Below are 18,567 nucleotides of genomic sequence, written 5' to 3'. Positions count from 1 at the left end.
GACAATCTAAAATAAATCAGTACATATATTAGAATGATGATGAAATCATTTAAAATAATCATTAATTAAAATAAAAACTTGATTAGAACTGGACTTACTGCTTCCTTAGTGAGGTTGAAAAGATCAAGAAATTTTGCATTTCTATCGGTTTTGGCCGACAACTATCTCAGGATTATTGGACAGAAAACTTCATCCTGGTAGTTCACTTATTGTCTCAAATAAGGAATGGCTTCAATGCCCAAGCCTATAACATAACGCCAATAAATCAAAAGCATTATTGAATAAAAAAATAATGAATCATATCATGATAAAAGAAATATTTGCCGTGAAGGCCCATGAAAAGCCATATAAGTTGACTCTCTTTGGCGTTAATGGAGTCAACAAACATTGGACAGTCATTTCAAAGCTTTCATAACCCCTAGGATAGCTATTAAATGCCTCAAGATCCTCGGAGATCTTTATTAAACCAACGCTTATGTTGTTGTTAACGTCTCTCGCCAAAAGAATATTATGTACAAACCAAACCAAGCACAATGATTTCTTGTGCTTCTTTGAGAGTCCTTTTCCTTTCAACGCTTCTATCAAATTTTTATTTGTGAAGCTTGGACCAACAATCGACACCAAGTCATCACGATCACTCGACTTACCTTTGCCTTTTTTGGGTGTGTGGGGTGCTTTTTTGGGGTTAGAGTAGGTATAACTTGAGAAGGAAAAGGAGGATAACATTTTAGTCTGGTAACTATGGCAAACTCCTTCCAACCAAAACAAACAGGCATGCCACAGTAATTTATCCACACCTCATCCATCTTGTCTTTGTTTTCCTACATAAACCTACGCTTGAGAAGATCGTATACCATTTTTATTTGAAAACGAGCATTGTTGTCCTCCGACAAATCAAGATATTGCCCAAAGCAGCTTTTCCTGAAATAAGCATCCAATTTTTATTCTCAAAGTATTTTTCTGAAGGCGTCGAAAGATTTTCCCATGGTTGAATTAACCACAAAATCACCCATTAAATCTGTGGCACCATCGCACTGCATTTTTATAGGATAACAATCAATTTTGAAGGTTTTGACCAACTCTTTGGTGGAAGAACTGTTAGCATTTGGATCATATCTTTTGAGACATTCCTCCTCCCCACGTTCATTATCTTCTGCTCCTGATGAGATAACGCTTGTAAAGTAAGCTCATAGAGTGGTGGATGTAGCCGAGCTGTTGCACTTGTTCCTTTACTTGAACTATATTCAGTTTCTTTTTTTTTGGAGCCATATTATCTTAAATTAACAGGAACATAAAATAGATTATAATTGATTAATGCATTATTAAAATGGGATAACAGTAAATCTAACATGCACAACGGTAAAATAATAGTTTCAACAGACCACACATCTATTGCACCAGGTATGTTATCTGTTATAACATATAACCGACCTATTGCAAAGGATGAGTAAATCGTTGGAAATAAAAAAAATAGATCTCTAATCTGTTGCACGAGGTATGTAGTTTGTTGCAACATATAACCGACCTGTTGCAACAGATGTGTAAACCGTTGAAAACAATAAAAATAAATCTTTAATCTGTTGCACCAGGTAGTTTATCTATTGTAACATATAAACAACCTGTTGAAATGGATAAGTAATACATTGGAAACAGTAAAAGTAGATTACATATATATTCCACCAGGTAGTTTATCTGTTGCAACATATAACTGACCTGTTAAAACGGATGAGTAATTCATTGGAAACAGTGAAAATAGATCACATATTTGTTGCACCAGGCAGTTTATCTGTTGCAACACATAATTGACCTGTTGTAACAGATGAGTAATCCGTTGGAGACAATAAAACAGATCACTAAACTATTGCACCAAGTATGTTATCTATTGCAATATATACCCAACCTATTGTAACGGATGAGTAAACTGTTGGAGACAATAAAACAGATCACTGAACTGTTAAAACATATCACTCATCTGTTGCAAAATAAGTTATATGTTGGATCAATATTGTTTAGATTTCTTCCAAATAAAAGAATTATTTATCACAACAGATAATGATCTGTTAGATTGTTCATCTGTTGCATCAGATTTTCATAGTTGTATCAGATTTTAATCTATTACATCAGATATTTTCTTCTGCTGCATCAAATGTTTTTATCTGTTGCATTAGATGTCTTCATCTATTGGATCATATATTTCATCTGTTGCAATGCTATTTTTACTAAGACAAACAACAAATCAATCCTGCAACACCAACACATCATACACATACACACACTAAGAACATCAACTGTGAATAAAAATCACCAATAAATTTGAATCAACATTACGACAACAAGAAGAAAAAATACCAGAAATTAGGGTTTTATTTAGTCCACATTTCAATACTAGAAAAGTAGTTGGCTCAAGTTCCTCTGTTTCTTCATAATTTTTTACCTGCAAAAAAAGAAATGAACGACGAAGAACTCGAGTTGTTGTTGCCGGAGAAGTCTTCACGTCGATTGATGGTTGAAAGCCAAAAGGGAACTCGACCAACTATTTTTCGCCAGAGGTTGAAGTCGCCGGGGATTGAAGGGAGAATTTTGTAGAACTATTGGTTGGGAGAGAGTTGAGAGAAGTTGTCGAGAGAGACTGGTTGATTTGGATTGAACAGGGTGTAGGTTGATTTGTATTTTTAAAAAGATTAAAAAGTTTTAAAAATATTAATCAAGTTCACAATTAACTTAATCCAGTTTTCTAACGATGTTTGACTCTTTAAGTTGGTCAATGTCACCAATCTTTTATTCAAGACTTAAAAGACACCTTTCCTTCAATTTTCTCGTGTTTCTAGCCTAATTTTCAAAATTACAATTTATAACCCTTCTTTTTTTCTCATTTTTTCCTCTGTTCAATCTCTGTCATGTACTTCTCTTTCTTCTATATTTTTTGTTTTTTTGTTTTTTTCCTTTCTAATTTCCTTTTTTTTGTTTTTTCTCTTTCTCATTTTTTTGTTGTATTTTATATTTTATATTTTTTTATATTTCTGAAAATATGGTTACGTCTAGTACAAGTCATGGGTGATGACAGATACATCATAATCGCTCATTATATTTGTATTAAACATTATTTTTTTCTTTTCTCTTTTTTTCATTTTTTTCTTTTTATATTTTTTTTGTATTTTTCTCTCATTTTTTTCTTTTTCATACCTCATTTTGGTTTTTTCCTTCTTATTTTCGTTTTTTCCTTTTTTTTCTATTTTTTTTTCCTTTTATCTTTTTTTCTCTTTTCTATCTGTAGCTTGTATTTCACTTTAATTTTTGTATATTTTACTTTTATTTTATTTGTATTTTTGAAAAATATAGGTATGTCGAAGACAAGTTAAGGGTGATAACAAAAATATCGCAATCGCTTATTGTATTTATATTCGCACTATCATTTATATTTTTGTACTCATTGATACAATTACATTTGTATTTTATAGTTCGCGCTTGTATTTATATTTATATTTTATAGTTTTTGTTTGTATTTTTATTTTGTAATTCTACTTATATTTATCATTTATAGTTGACACCATCATTTATAGTTTTTATTCGTTTATACACTTGTATTTTATAGTTTGCGCTTATGTTTATATTTGTATTTTATAGTTCGTATCTGTATTTATATTTTATAGTTCGCACTTGTATTTTTATTTTATAGTTCTCACCATCATTTATATTTTATACAATTTACACTTGTATTTTAAATAACTATTTTGTATTTATATTTTATAGTTGACTGCATATTGTGTTTGTATTTTGTGATTTTATTTTGTTTTTATTTGAATTTATATTCTATTTTCATCGATACATTTGTATTTTTAAAAAAACTATTTTGTATATGTATTTGTAAATTGACTACATATTGTATTCGTATTTGTAATTTCACTTATTTCATTTATTTGAATTTGTAGTTGACAACATTATTTGTATTTTTAAATAATTGAAAAAGAATTGTTATTTTTCTTTCTACAAATACTTGTATTTATATTCATTGATAAAAACTGTACTTTATTAGTACAAATTGAACAATACAAATATAAATTATAAATTACAAAAATAAAATATTAAACTATAATATGACGTTTACATTTGTATCAAATGTACATGTTTATACAACTTGAACTATACGCATAAAAATGATACTTGTTTATATATAAATGCAAATGATAAACTTGACATAGAAATACTAACGATACATTTGCATTGAATGACACATTGCATATTAAATATTTTAGACTCAAGTAAATACAATTATTCCATATAATTATTTGTATACAATTACAAATGATAAATTGTATTCATGCCTAAAGTATTCAAATACAAATAATAAATTTATTTAAAATATATAGTATGATATGAATAAATATAAAATATAAAACACATATAAAATATATAACACTACAACAACAATAAAAAATGAGAGAAAAAATAAAAAAAGAAACAAGAACGAAACAGAAAAAAGAAAATAAAAAAAGGATACAAAGAAAAAATAAATAAAAACAAAAAAATAGATGAAGAATGAAAATGAAAAAAAAATATAAAAAATTAGAAAAAATAAAAAGGAAAAAGGAAAAAAAAGGGAAATGGTAAAAAGACAGAAAAAATGAAAAAAAAAAAGGATAAGAAAAAAAGAAGAAAAGGAAGAGAAATAGAGAAAGGAAAAACATTAAGGCCTCATTTGTTTGCACTTAATGAAGGTCTGAATCTGAATGGTTCAGACTTCAGACCGTTAAGTGCATTTAGTTTTTATTAAGATTTTAACTCTTAATAGTTCTTAATGGGTCTTAATCATTCAGATCTAGAACTTAGTCTTAATAGGTCTGAAGAAATATTCTGGTGTTAGATAATATTCATCGTCACTCTATTCATAATCATCAATCACAGTACCGCCACTAACCACCTCTGTCATCGCCACCATTGTTAACCACCACCTCCACCATCGACAATAAATATTGTTACTAATCACTATTGTCAACAGCTGTCACATCTACTACCTCTATTATTCTAATTATATTCACCGCCGTCAACAGTTCACCATCATCAACCACTACCGTCAATCCTTACGACCGAATCATCTATCACAACTAACACCACCTCTAACTACCACTAATACATCACAACCTCCACATATTCTTTAGTCGCCACCACCATTGTCACTAGCAACACCACCTCTACCACCACTTCAACCACTACCATTGCTACAATTTATCTCTACTAGCAACCATCTCCACCATCACAACTAATAACATCTCCAACTAGCACCAACACATCGTCAACCATCATGCATTCATTTTTCAGCCATCACAATCAACACCTCCAACTACTAACATAAGCAACTACCCATCACACAACCACCACTATCAATCATCACCATCATAACAGTCACTACAATACCAACCATCACAACTATCACCACCAATATTACTACTCACTAACATCAATCATTGTCACCATAACCACCATTATAAACTATCTCCACTATCACTAACAAACATAATTATTTTTTTCAATCAAATAATAATTTTGTTGTGTTAAATTACATATTTTTCTAATATATAGTTAGTTTTTTATTTGAATTGTATTTTTATTTTATTATATATACAAATAAATTTTTTTTGCACATTCAGATGTTGAAAAACAAACAGTCTTAAATGTTCAATTTTCAGATCTAGAGACAACATCTTAATCATTCAGATGTGCATTCAGATTCAGACATTTGAATCTTAAAAAAAAAAAATGAAGCCTAAGAGAGAAAATAAAGGAGAGAGACTATAGATTGTATTTAATTGTCAAAAGAGGTTATGAATTGTAATTAATTAAATTTAGGCTAAAAAGAGTAATTAAGAGTTTATGTTTTCTAAGACATGTGATTATCCCTTAATTATGAAATAAAAATTTAAGCAAATCAAGAGGAGAATATGTAATATGTAGACAATTAATTTAGGATTTTTTTCAATTAAAAGTAGAGTAATAATTTTATTATAAAAGAAAAAAATTGTAAGACCTATTTATGTTAACTGAAGCACGACTATTATTTTTTCTGACTAAAAAACATAGACACACTACAAATTTTTTTTAAAGATATCATTATTTGTAGTATAATCCTTTATTTTGTTGGAAAGGTAAAACTGATTTAGACAAAAAAAAATTAAAAAATATGCTCGTGCTTTATTGAAAGGGAGATATATAAATAAACAATAAAATATTTTCTTCATATAGATATTTCAAATTCCTAAAAACAAAACTTGTAACTTGAATTTGTACTTACTGTTGTATTTATTTAAAAATATTTGGTTGCAAACTTATGCTCGTACTTTATTGAAAGGGAGATATATAAATATACAATAAAATATTTTCTTCATATAGATATTTCAAATTCCTAAAATATAAAACTTATAACTTGAATTTGTGCTTACTGTTGTGTTTATTTGAAAATATTTGGTTGCTAATGTTTGTTAGTGTTTCTTAAAGTGAAAATTATCCTAAATAAACTTATTAGATTGTTTATTACAAGTTATTGCAATTTTTTTCATTAATTACTAGATTAAAGAAATAATTTCAAGTTATAGCAACTTTAAAAAAAAATTCTTAAATATTCAAAAATTATTTTTTAATATTTAATAGTCATATTATTTTCTTATTTATAGCACTTAATATTTATCACCTCTTCATTAAATCTTTTGATAATTATGGCAAGTTATATTTTGGGTATCAATGATTTTTTATTTTATTTTAATAATTAAGTTTCAAAGTTTGTTCACAATTTAAGGAGTCAAATATGGTAAATATTTTTTTTGCATTGGTACTTGATTTTTGACTTTTATTAACTTTAATAATTAACTTATTTTTTTACATTTTATCACCTTTTATACTGTTTCTTTACCGATAAAACTTTCACTCTTTACAATATTATTTTTTCATCTTATTTTTCTCTCCTTTTGATTCTCATGCGTATGAAGTTGGGTTTTCCAACATTCACTCATTCATTTGAGTTTCCCAACAGTCACTCATACGCTTGGATTAAGAGTTCTTCACTTTAGTTTGCTTTTTTTTTTCTTGAGACATGTAAAAAAAAATTCAATTTTGATTCTAATAAAAAGTCCTAGATTAATATAAGAAAATAGTCTGATTGTTCTACCTTGACCTTTTGACTAGATTTAAGAAATAATTGCAAGTTATAGCAACTTTTTTATAAAAAAAATTCTTAAAAATTCAAAAATTATTTTTTTAATATTTAATATTCATATTATTTTCTTATTTATAGCATTTAATATTTATCACTCTTCATTAAATCTTTTGATAATTATGGCAAGTTATATTTGGGTATCAATGATTTTTTATTTTATTTTAATAATTAAGTTTCAAAGTTTGTTCACAATTTAAGGAGTCAAATATGGTAAATATATTTTTTACATGATACTTGATTTTTGACTTTTTATTAAATTTAATAATTAACTTACTTTCTACACTTTATTACGTTTTACACTTTTTCTTTATCGATAAAACTTTCACTCTTTACAATATTTTTTTTTCATCTTATTTTTCTCTCCTTATGATTCTCATGCGTATGAAGTTGAGTTTTCCAACATTTACTCATTCATTTGGGTTTCCCAACAGTCACTCATATGCTTGGATTAAGAGTTCTTCACTTTAGTTTGCTTTTTTTTTCCCTTAAGACATGTCAGAAAAATACAATTTTGATTCTAATAACATGTCCTAGATTAATACAAGAAAATTGTTTGATTGTTCTATCTAGACTTTTGATTTGGGGTGTTTTACCCCTTCTCCATTATCAAAGAACAAGAAGAAAGTAATGGAAGGTGAGTCTATTTCGCATAATCAAAGCGAATTTTTACTAGTCAAAATTGATTTTTCAAAAAATTCAACATCATTGAAGCAGACACAACTCAACATGTAAAGCTATTTAGTATTGAAAAAGGTTGTTGTTTCACAATATAAGATGATTGATAAGAGAAAAAAGGTTGTTGTTGAACAAGCTTCAGATTCTAATTTTGAAGATGAACTTCCCGCTCATAAAACGAAGAAATTAAAAATTAAAAATCGTGATGTTTCTTTATAAGTCAACAGAAATGAAGAAATCAAAAATTTTGAAGATTCTATATTTTCTTTAGGTTTGAATTTTTTTCTCGACATTTCTGTGTATGTCATTAGATAGTAATTGTAAATGATATTTATTTTTGTATTATCTGTTGTAGATTTGAAGAACATGATTTACATGAGGATTGTTGATATGTGTGAATTTGTACATATTTGTATGTGTGTAGATTTATATGTACTTTGCATTTTTTTTTAATTTTCATAAAAGACGTGCAATCTCTTAATTTTCATGTAGACTTGGTGAAATAGTTTATGGCCACCTAGAAACATGCTTTTCTTTTTTCGTTTCTATTATAGAGATGTCTGTGCACATTATTTTCACTTGGGTTGGGAGTTGTTTAAATCACAAGTTTCTTATGCTAACAGTGAGGAATACTATGCTACCAATATAAATTTATTTGTTCAGATTTTATTTGATATATGTTGTTCTCTAGCAAATTAATTCAGTTGATCAATTGGAGAAGTTGTAAGTTCATGAAATATATAAGTCAACTTAATTATTTATGCTTACAGTTTGAAATTAAAAAAAGAAAAAAAACTATGCATGTGAATGTGCGACTATTTGTTAAAGATGCATTTCTTTTCCTTAACATTTTGTTGTAGGTTATCTTTTCCTTGCCTCCTGCCCAATTCTTTTGTTAGTGTGGCTCTTATGCATTGTGTATAGTAATTTCTTAGGTTTCCCCAATAAGGGGTTTTGGAGAACTTGTGTCATCCAATGCTTGAAGGAGGGCTTTTGAAACATTTATTATTGTATTCAAGTTAATTATCACATAACATACTTGACATTATAAAGATAAATTACGTACAGTAGATGAGTTCTTTTAATTGTATTTTCATATATATATATATATATATATATATATATATATATATATATTGTACTTTTTCATACTTATACATGTAATTTGTTATCATTTGTAATTAAAATAAGTTTGGTTATTTTTTTTGTTGAGAATAGTTAATCTATCGTAAAAACACAATTGATAATTGCAAGCATAGATAAACAACCCTACACTGTTATAATGAAAGAGCCAGCAACACCTTTAAATTAATAAATAAAGTTTTAAAAATTATAAACAAGCAACATCAACATGTGCATAAATCATTGTAAACACCTTTATAAGCCAACTAACATCATAAATGATAAAGTAATTTCAATCAATATATTCAGTCATAATCAGTGAAAAAGAATATCACTAACTCTCACGAAATTAATTATTTAAAATCATGAAAAAACAGTATTCATTAACATATTATTTAAAACAAGACAAATCTTAACACTAGAATTTATTGAATATGAATGATTTAAAAAAAAAAAAAATTAACATCAAAATAAATTAAGAAACATAGATTCGATCTTAAGCAGGTGGTGTATGTTTGTGGCAAATTTTTTTATTGTGTCCCTCTCGATGACAGCTACATGTACATCAAAATAAACTAAGAAACAAAGATTAGATCTTAAGCAGGTGGTGCATGTTTGTGGCAAGCCTTTTTATTGTGCCCCTCTCGATGACAGCTACTATATGTAACCTTTGAACGTTTACACTTTTCTTCATTTGGTGCTTTCTATCTTTCATAACATGGTCTTTCGAGAGGTTTTTTTGAATTCGGTGGCAATACAACTTCATCCAACACTTCACGTGGTATTTTTCATGTACTTCCGCTATGTTTGATGTCATCGTCCTAGTCCGTTTGACAGTAGAATTTGTGTCTATCATTAGTTGTATTGCAATTGTTTTTACTAAACCTTTGTAGTTTGTAGTCGCATCATATATAATCCTGTCAATACCAAAGTCCCTAGGTATACCTGTTTCAACAATTATTATATAATTCTTGCTTTTGTTATGCATACCATAAACATACACAATTTCAATTACCGTGAATCTTTTCAGAGTATCTCATCATCATATTATAAAAAATTCAACATTCTAACAATAAAGAATTGAAGAAAAACATACAAAAAAAATTATTTAATTCTTTAAATACGTTTGATTGTAAAATATCAATTTGTTAAATAATTTAACATACTTGACAAATCCCATCTCCCTCTATGACGTATCATGATTGAATGCAAATTATCACAATTCATATTCAACACAACATTAACTTATGTTTACTTTTCTTTCAAAAAAAATTCTCAGAAATTGCATAAAACAAAAAGAAGTTATGAAAGTTGTTAACTGAAACAATATAATCATGCAGAATAAAAAAGAAAGAGTATGAAGATGAAAACACTTAACGAACGCATTAAAATAGGAGAAATAAAAACGATTAGAGAGATTTTGAGGGGTGGGGGTGGGATTGATATCAATTATTAAGGTTAATTATATTTAAGAAAGGAATATTGTAGATTAGTTATATTAAATCTATATTTTCCTTTTATGTAATTATTTTGATATGTTTTTTAAAAAAAACGAAATAATATATTTTTAAGCTTTTTCTTTAAATGATAAAGTTGTTATAACTTGAAAACTAAAAAAGTTGCTACAAGTTGTAATAAATTATCTAAGAAGTTTATTTAGTTGATTTTCCAAAAGGAAAGAAGAAAAGGTGGGTCAAGTTGAACGAGTTGAGCTACAACCCATTGTTTAGCCCATTTTGATTCAATCCATATTAACCCAAGTTATTTTGAACAAAATTAGATAATAACCCATTTATTGATTCATGTTCATCCCATTTTGACCCGATCAAATTCAGTCCAAACACCCAATCTGCCACTCCTAATCTCACCTACGTTTTGTTACCTTCCTCTTTTATCTCAAATCAAAAGTTGGTCCACCGTTCATGCTATATACATAGTCCCCCACTCTATTTTATTTTTTATTTAATCTTTTTTTTTTTTAAATATGTTTGTTTATTTTCACATATTAAGAGTATTTAATTACTTCTTTTCACATTACCCTTAGTATTAAATAACTAAAGAAAATAGTAATAATTAGATTTAGAATTTCAAAACATCATTAATAAGGATAATTTTACAAAATACACTTCTAATTAATATTTCCTTAATGAGTGTGATCATGGATGAAATTTACTATCTCATTAATGTAGTACAAATAGTGAAATAAATATTTTTGAAATTAATTACTACTCTTAAAGGAATACAGAATATAACGATCCGATTTTTTATCCGATCTCCTTGCAAACAGTCTTTAAAGAAGAAAATTATTCCTATTTTGAACCTATTTCAAAAAGTAAGAGACCATTTTTGTCATTTTCTCCAAAATGATACCTTAAACTTCATAACTAACTTCAATTGAATCATTCTCATAATCCACTGCCTCAGAAAGAATGGCCGTATCTATGGGAACACTGAAACCTTCTCCACATTCATTCATCATTGAGCCAATCGACAATGCTGATCGTGCAATATCATTTCAAAGTCTCTCTTTCGCATCGTCCCATTTATCTGGAGACAAATTGATCTCACCTGCGTCATTGCGTTCTAGACGATGCAGTTCTGGTGTGAACAGCTATCGTAGTAGGACTCCGGTGATCGTGTCACCTAAGGCTGTTTCTGATTCCACGAATGCACAGACATGTCTTGATCCTGATGCTAGCCGAGTAAGTGCAAAATTGATAATTTTTCCTATGATCTGTATTAATAAGCCGTGCATTGTTAGGTATTGATTGGACTCGCTGTTTCTCAGTAATTTTGAGAATTATATTTCGTTGTTAAATCGGCAGTCAGTGTCCCAAGGAGTGAATTTAGTGGTACTTTGGAAACTTTGATTCGTTGTCTTATCTTCTTGTTGTTTGTGCATGTATCACTATCGACTTCGTATATATTGTCATGGAAATAATACAAATTGGCATAAAAGTGCATGGACGGTATGTGTAAGATTTTCGTTTGTATATATGTCTGTCGAGACGTAGATATTGTTCTCCTTCATCCCAATTTATGTAGCATCACTTGCTGGTTACAATGTCTAAGAAAGAAAAAGTTAGTGAAATAAATCTCAGACATTTGTGTGATTACATTTTATTTAGGGTAAAATGAGAATTTTAAAATTAATTTGCTTCTACTTATAGAAAGGTGACATTCCTTTCTTGAGAAAGACAAACTAAAAAGAAAAGTGTCACATTAATTGAAACACGGGAAGAAAGGATTTTTTTCCTTCACCCGAAATTGAAGTGATAGTTGATTGAGGTGGTCAGAACGACATATATGGTGTTGTCGAACATAATGGAGTAGTTTGTTTTCGTTTGTAGTAGTTTAATTTCTCTGTTGACTGTACAAGATCTTGATATAGACCCTCACGTGCATATTCATAAGTGTATATAATACGATTTAATTTTGTTTAATATAACACAAAATTCTTTCTGGACAAATGTTCATCATGATCAGGATAGTTAGACCCGGAGGAAATCTTGACCTGCAAAAGCTGTTACATTAGTATTATCCGTTGGATAGCGTAATTACCATTGAATCAGGTGAGCCGAATCGGCAATGAATCTGATTTTCGTTATCGTTCATGGGCAGTGCGTGTCTGCTTTGCATCCATGAATTTAAGTTAATAGGAATAAAGTACCATTGCATAGTAAAACATGGAGGCAATTTGTTTTGGTTTCTTGATGCTTCTTCAAAGCTTAACTTTATTGTTAATTCAATTTGTTGTAGAGTGTTTTGGGTATTATTCTTGGAGGTGGAGCTGGGACGCGCCTGTATCCTCTAACCAAAAAGAGAGCAAAGCCAGCCGTTCCACTTGGAGCGAATTATCGTTTGATTGATATCTCTGTGAGCAATTGTATAAACTGTACAATATCCAAGATCTATGTTCTCACGCAATTCAACTCTGCATCTCTAAATCGCCATCTTTCGCGGGCTTATACAAGCAACATGGGTGGTTACAAAAATGAAGGTTTTGTGGAAGTACTCGCTGCTCAACAAAGTCCAGAGAACCCCAATTGGTTCCAGGTACCTTACTTCCTTCCTAATGTACACATTTCATACAGCTTTATTTTGTAGTAATATTATTTGAAGGGAGCCTTGAAGCAATGGTAAAGTTGTAGGTTACTGGGCATAGTTGGCAAAATAAATACTTTCAAAACTTATTTTAACATTTAGACACAAGTCTCGGAAAATTAGGTGTTTAGACACATTTATGACATCATCCCTTCTTACATTCAAACCTACCACACAAGTTTTAAACTTTACACTTTAGTCCCCCACCTCATCCATTTAATATTTAATATTTCCCACCTTTTTTTATATTCCCACCATTTTTTCATATTTCGTATTTTAATTTAGAAAATTGTTCAAGAAGCCACCAATAGGAGCTCCCTTTTTCACCAATAATATTTTTGATTCCGGCCACTTTTCCGACGAAAAATAGTTCATCACAATTGAAAATCTCCATTCTTCATCATTGCCTCTATTGTTGTTCCATCCTTTTTGAAAAAAATGCCAAAAAAAAAAAAATTCACCATTTCTACTAGCTCGAAAAGCTTTACAAATCCACTCAATACCTCGTCATTGGATTTATTTTAGTTGTTTAGAAGTTCAACACATACATTTTTTCATCCCAGAGCTAGGAGGGCAACGATTATATCGAAAATCAGTCGATTCGCGTCCTTGTACGGACGTATTCATACCAGTGATCGACCAGTCATCAACCAGCTATAGACCTAAACGTTGATCTATAATTAATTTGTGTGGTCTATTATGGTAGTAGCTGAGGTAGTTGTCATGGGTGGTAATTATATGGGTGCGTGGAAGGAGGGTCCCAACTGTTGGAGGTGGAAATCATCTACAAAGGAGACAGTGCCCATCCCGCTGCGTCGCAATGGATCGTACAACGACATGGTTCGAAGCGTAATTGAGAGCAGAGAATTAGAATGCGAGCCAAAGAACATTGTGATTGGCTATGTAATGAATGGATGGGGTAAAATACATCCCACGTTCATAAATAATGATCGCGATATGTCGTTATACATGTTGGATGTCGCTGTCAATGGCTCTAGGCCATTATTAAGGATAAATGTCGTTCCGGGGTCTCCGACAATCCCGCGACCACAGCCAACAATCGACGAACATGATTTATTTGAAGATGAGAATTTGGATGCTCATCTAATAGATTCGAAAGATGATTCAATGGAATTGGAAGATTCAATTTTCTCTGAATAAGGGAGAGAAGAGTGCGAATTGGGAGAACAAACCAACCACACCTTCTCCAACGGAACTATTTTTGAGGTAAATCAAACATTTAGCAGTAAAAAAGAGCTGAAATTGTTGCTGGACGTAGAAGCTGTGAGAAATTCTTTTGATTATGCTATGTTGAAAAGCTGCAGCAAATTCCTCAAGGTGAAATGTCTTTATCTTAGCTGTGGGCGGATGTTGCGGGCGAAGAAGTATGAATGCACAGACAGATTCATCATCTATAAATATGTCGGTGATCACAGTTGCGACGTTGAATACGCCACCCGCTGCCATAGAAAAATCTCGTCTAAAGTCATTGCATAGCTGTGTGTGAACATGTATCGCGAAGGAAAGGGTCCGAACACTAGCGAGATTCGGAGGATCGTTTTCAAGAACTTAAAAAGTAGACCAAGCTATTGGAAATATTGGCTGGGGGTGTGATTGCCAAGGAAATGGTTCGAGGGACAGCAGAGCACGGGCATTTCTGTCTGTCCATTTTTTCGTACATGATCGATGCTCTTAATGTTGGCACTACCTATTCCATCATGGTGAACAAGGTCAATTGTAGGTATATGTACTACTTTTTATCATTGGGCCCTTGCATTAAGGGATTCGCCCACATGAGGAAGGTTATTGCGGTCGACGACACTCATTTATACGGCAAGTATGAGGGCATGCTGCTAATCGCGGTTGCACAGGATACGGAGAATCATATTTATCCCATTGCCTTTTGCGTCGTCGACAAGGAGAACGATACATCTTGGACGTTCTTCTTTGAGAAACTGAAGTCTATTGTGGTCAATGAACCAAATTTATGTTTTATCTCCGATAGGCACAAGAGCATCACCAACGGCATCGCGAAGGCGTACAACCATGCTCATCACGGGTATTGCATGAGGCACCTGGTGAAAATTTTTGGGTAAATCACTACTGCAGAGAACACTTCTATCTATTCTACAATGCGGTAAAGGCATATTCTCCCGAGGAGTTTAGCGACCATTTTGTCGAATTCAAGAACTACTGTCCCGAGGTAGTCTTTTTCCTCGAGCATGAGCTTGGTTTTGAGAAATGAAGCAGGGCATATTTCCCCAGCAACAGGTTTGACATGATGACCACAAATATTGTCGAGTTGGTGAACGTTATGTTGATTGTCGAAAGGGGGTACCCTGAAGCATCCATATTCAATTCGATTGCCAAGAGGTTTAGTGAAATATTTAGGGAGAGGCGTGCCTACGTCCTCAAATGTAAGGTTAACAAATTTGTTTCCGCCGCTGAAAAGATGTTAAGAGACAATATGAGCGAGGGCGACTCCTTCTATGTGGAGAACATAAGCGAGGACGAAAGGCAATTCACTGTGTTTGGAAGTGGCTGTACGACCAAAGTCGACCCACTGGAAAGGTCGTGTTCTTGCAGGAAATTTAACCTGATAAAAATACCATGCATTCACGCGATGACCGCTTTACGATTGAAGCACGGTAAAGATTATGGTTTGAGAGTCTATGATTACTCTTCGCCCCTGTATAAAGTGGAAGAGTACCTCCTTGCGTATTCAGAATCAATTAATATTGTCCCTTTAGAGTTCGAATGGCGCGTGCCACAAGAATTGCTAGACGTGAATATTATTCCACCTTTTGTGGTCACCAAGCTCGGAAGAAAGAAAAGAAAATACGTTAAGGGCGTGGGCAAGACTTTTAAGTCGAAGAGGAGGAACAAGTGTTCACTGTGCAAGAGAGCCGAGCACAAGAAAACCACTTAACAACAACAACAAATCGTAGTTATACTTGTATGAATTTGTGTTTTTTTAAGTCATGGAAGTATATGCATTTTGACAACCCTTCAGTGGTCTGATTAATGCCAGATTTATCGACTGCACTCTGTATCTATTATTGACCTTTTAAAGTATAGAATATATTGTGTGTCCGATCTATTTCTTTTATTCTTTATTTAACACATGGTTTATCATCGATCCAATATAAGGTTTATTAAAAATCCTAAATATTCAAAGGGACAGATGAACAGTTGAGTATTTTTTACACATCAAAAAAGTTGTTGCACGTCCAATCAGACGTTGCATCGATTGGGTATACGCTACCTCTCTTCGATTTCTATTATTCACACGTCTACCAATCAATGGGCGGGAAGGCCAAAGGGTTCTATTTTGGTCTATATAAACACCCATCTACTGCACCTAAAATTCATCTTTATCAACTCAAATCAAATTTAATTGACAAAATGCCAGGCATTCCTTTAAGACCAAAAAGGAGGATCCATCATAACTACGACCTGCTCCTCCTCTGCAACAATCTCAATTGGTTGTTCTATGGATTGGAACAGGATAGGGAGCACCTCCACCACTAACTCCGGTGGATTGCCCATTTTTTATGGGCGATTATGGAGCGGCTTAACATGACGCCGGAGGAGATGATCACCCCCCACCACCACCATTCCCTTAGATTAGTTTTTTAATTTCAGTTGTATTTTTTTTTTGTTTCAAGTTCGTTGCAAGGAGAAGCTTTCATGGTTGAGAATGTTAGATGAAAGCTTCTTTATTTTGCTTTTTTGTTGTTTTTGTTGTAAATATGGTTCTACACCATAATTGCAATGAAGTATTAATGAAATATGTTTGTTTCCTACATTCGTCTATATTTTAATCTTGCAATTTTGTTCTGATTTAATTTTTTGTAATTTCTGATGTTAGAAGATGAATCAAACGATTGTGAGATGTGAAATTAATTTTTGTTTCTGATTTAATTCTTGTTTCCTGCATTTGTCTCCATTGTAATTTTACAATTTTTTCCTTTTTAGAAATTTTGCATGAGATTAAGGTAGAAGATGAATGGGACTGTTGTCAAACGTCAAATTAATTCATATACGCCAATGAAAAACTAATCTGGTTTATCCGTGATTATGTTGATTTATACAAAATTAAATGAAAAGTCGATGGGGTTTATTCAATACTGATCTCAATGTCTATGTTCGAACAAATAAATAATCGATGCGTTAAATAATACCGGTCTATCGATTGTGTTCAGTAAATTTCATAGATTATAAGCCTTGTCAATAATATACCGTATTTGTTTATTGCCCTTAGTAGGATATTTGAAAAATAATAATTAATTAATAAAATAATAAATAATTAGATTTTATGCAATTAAAGGAGCTTGAACAAGTCATGTGATAGTATGAGAGTCCACGTAAATTGGATAAGGTGATCAATGATGTGTAAGGATGAGTAGTGGATAAACAAATGAATTTCTCACAACATACTTGTGCTTTAGTAAACATTGCCCTAAGGATGTTGGTTGTTCAACCATAACTCATCACTTCACATCTTGTTTCACCACTTTAGTTTATGTGGACTTTTACACGATCACATGACTTGTTTAGGCTCATTCGATTGCATAAAATTCAATTACTTATTATTTTATTAATTAAATAATTCTTTTCAAAATATGTGCTAGTCATGGTCTATAAATATGTGTCATAGTCTAGTGCATGTATTAATGAAATTGTACAAAATCTATGCTAGACTATGCTTAGTTTTGTACTCGACCTGATATAGTCTGGCATAGACTCTTAACTACTTCCACAAATAAATAACTAGACTATGATATTTATTCATAGACCATAACTAGCACATATTTTGAGAAGGATTAATTAATTAATAGAATAATCAATAATTAAATTTTATGGAATCGAATGAGCCTAAATAAGTCATGTGATCGTATGAGAGTCCACATAAATTGAAAGTGGTGATCAAAGACGTGAGGTGATGAGTTGTGGTTGAACAAATGAATTCTCCACAACATAATTGTGCTTTGGATAAACATTGCCCCATGCATGGTTGTTGTTCATCCACTATCCATCCTCACACATCATTGATTATCTTATCCAATTTACATGTACTCTCATATGATCACATGACTTGTTCAAGCTCTTTTAATTGCATAAAATTTAATTATTTATTATTTTATTGATTAAAAAATCCTTCTCAAAATATGTGCTAGTTATGGTCTATGAATAGGTAGCACAGTCTAGTGCGGTTATTAAGGAATTAACTCCTAGTATATGCTAGATTGTCTATCTATTTGGTGAAGCATCTACCAAAAGCATGAGAAGGCATCGATTATCAATAAGGTCTATGAAACAAGACCAGCAGTAAAAAAAAAATATCAAATTTTTACAACGCTCATAAAATACACGTCAAATCAACACCCAACGGTAATATCTCACTTTTTTCTTCTATAAAAGGAAGGCTATTTTTGTGTTAACACTCTCATTTTTTTTTT

General features: G+C 31.2%; 1 protein-coding gene across 1 annotated transcript in view; it reads left to right on the top strand.

Moving 5' to 3' along the window:
- The first annotated feature begins 11,322 nt into the window (after positions 1-11,322).
- LOC107854763 (glucose-1-phosphate adenylyltransferase small subunit, chloroplastic/amyloplastic-like) overlaps positions 11,323-18,567 on the top strand; it is a 33,493-nt gene continuing 26,248 nt past the window's right edge. The window contains exons 1-2 of the mRNA XM_016699761.2: positions 11,323-11,703; positions 12,761-13,057. Coding sequence (XP_016555247.2) covers positions 11,431-11,703; positions 12,761-13,057 — 570 coding nt within the window. The 5' untranslated portion in view covers positions 11,323-11,430. The remainder of the gene's footprint in view (positions 11,704-12,760; positions 13,058-18,567) is intronic.

The sequence above is a fragment of the Capsicum annuum genome, chromosome 9 (genome assembly GCF_002878395.1).
Source record: "Capsicum annuum cultivar UCD-10X-F1 chromosome 9, UCD10Xv1.1, whole genome shotgun sequence".
NCBI classification, from domain to species: domain Eukaryota; kingdom Viridiplantae; phylum Streptophyta; class Magnoliopsida; order Solanales; family Solanaceae; genus Capsicum; species Capsicum annuum.
This window is presented reverse-complemented; position numbering and strand designations above follow the sequence as displayed.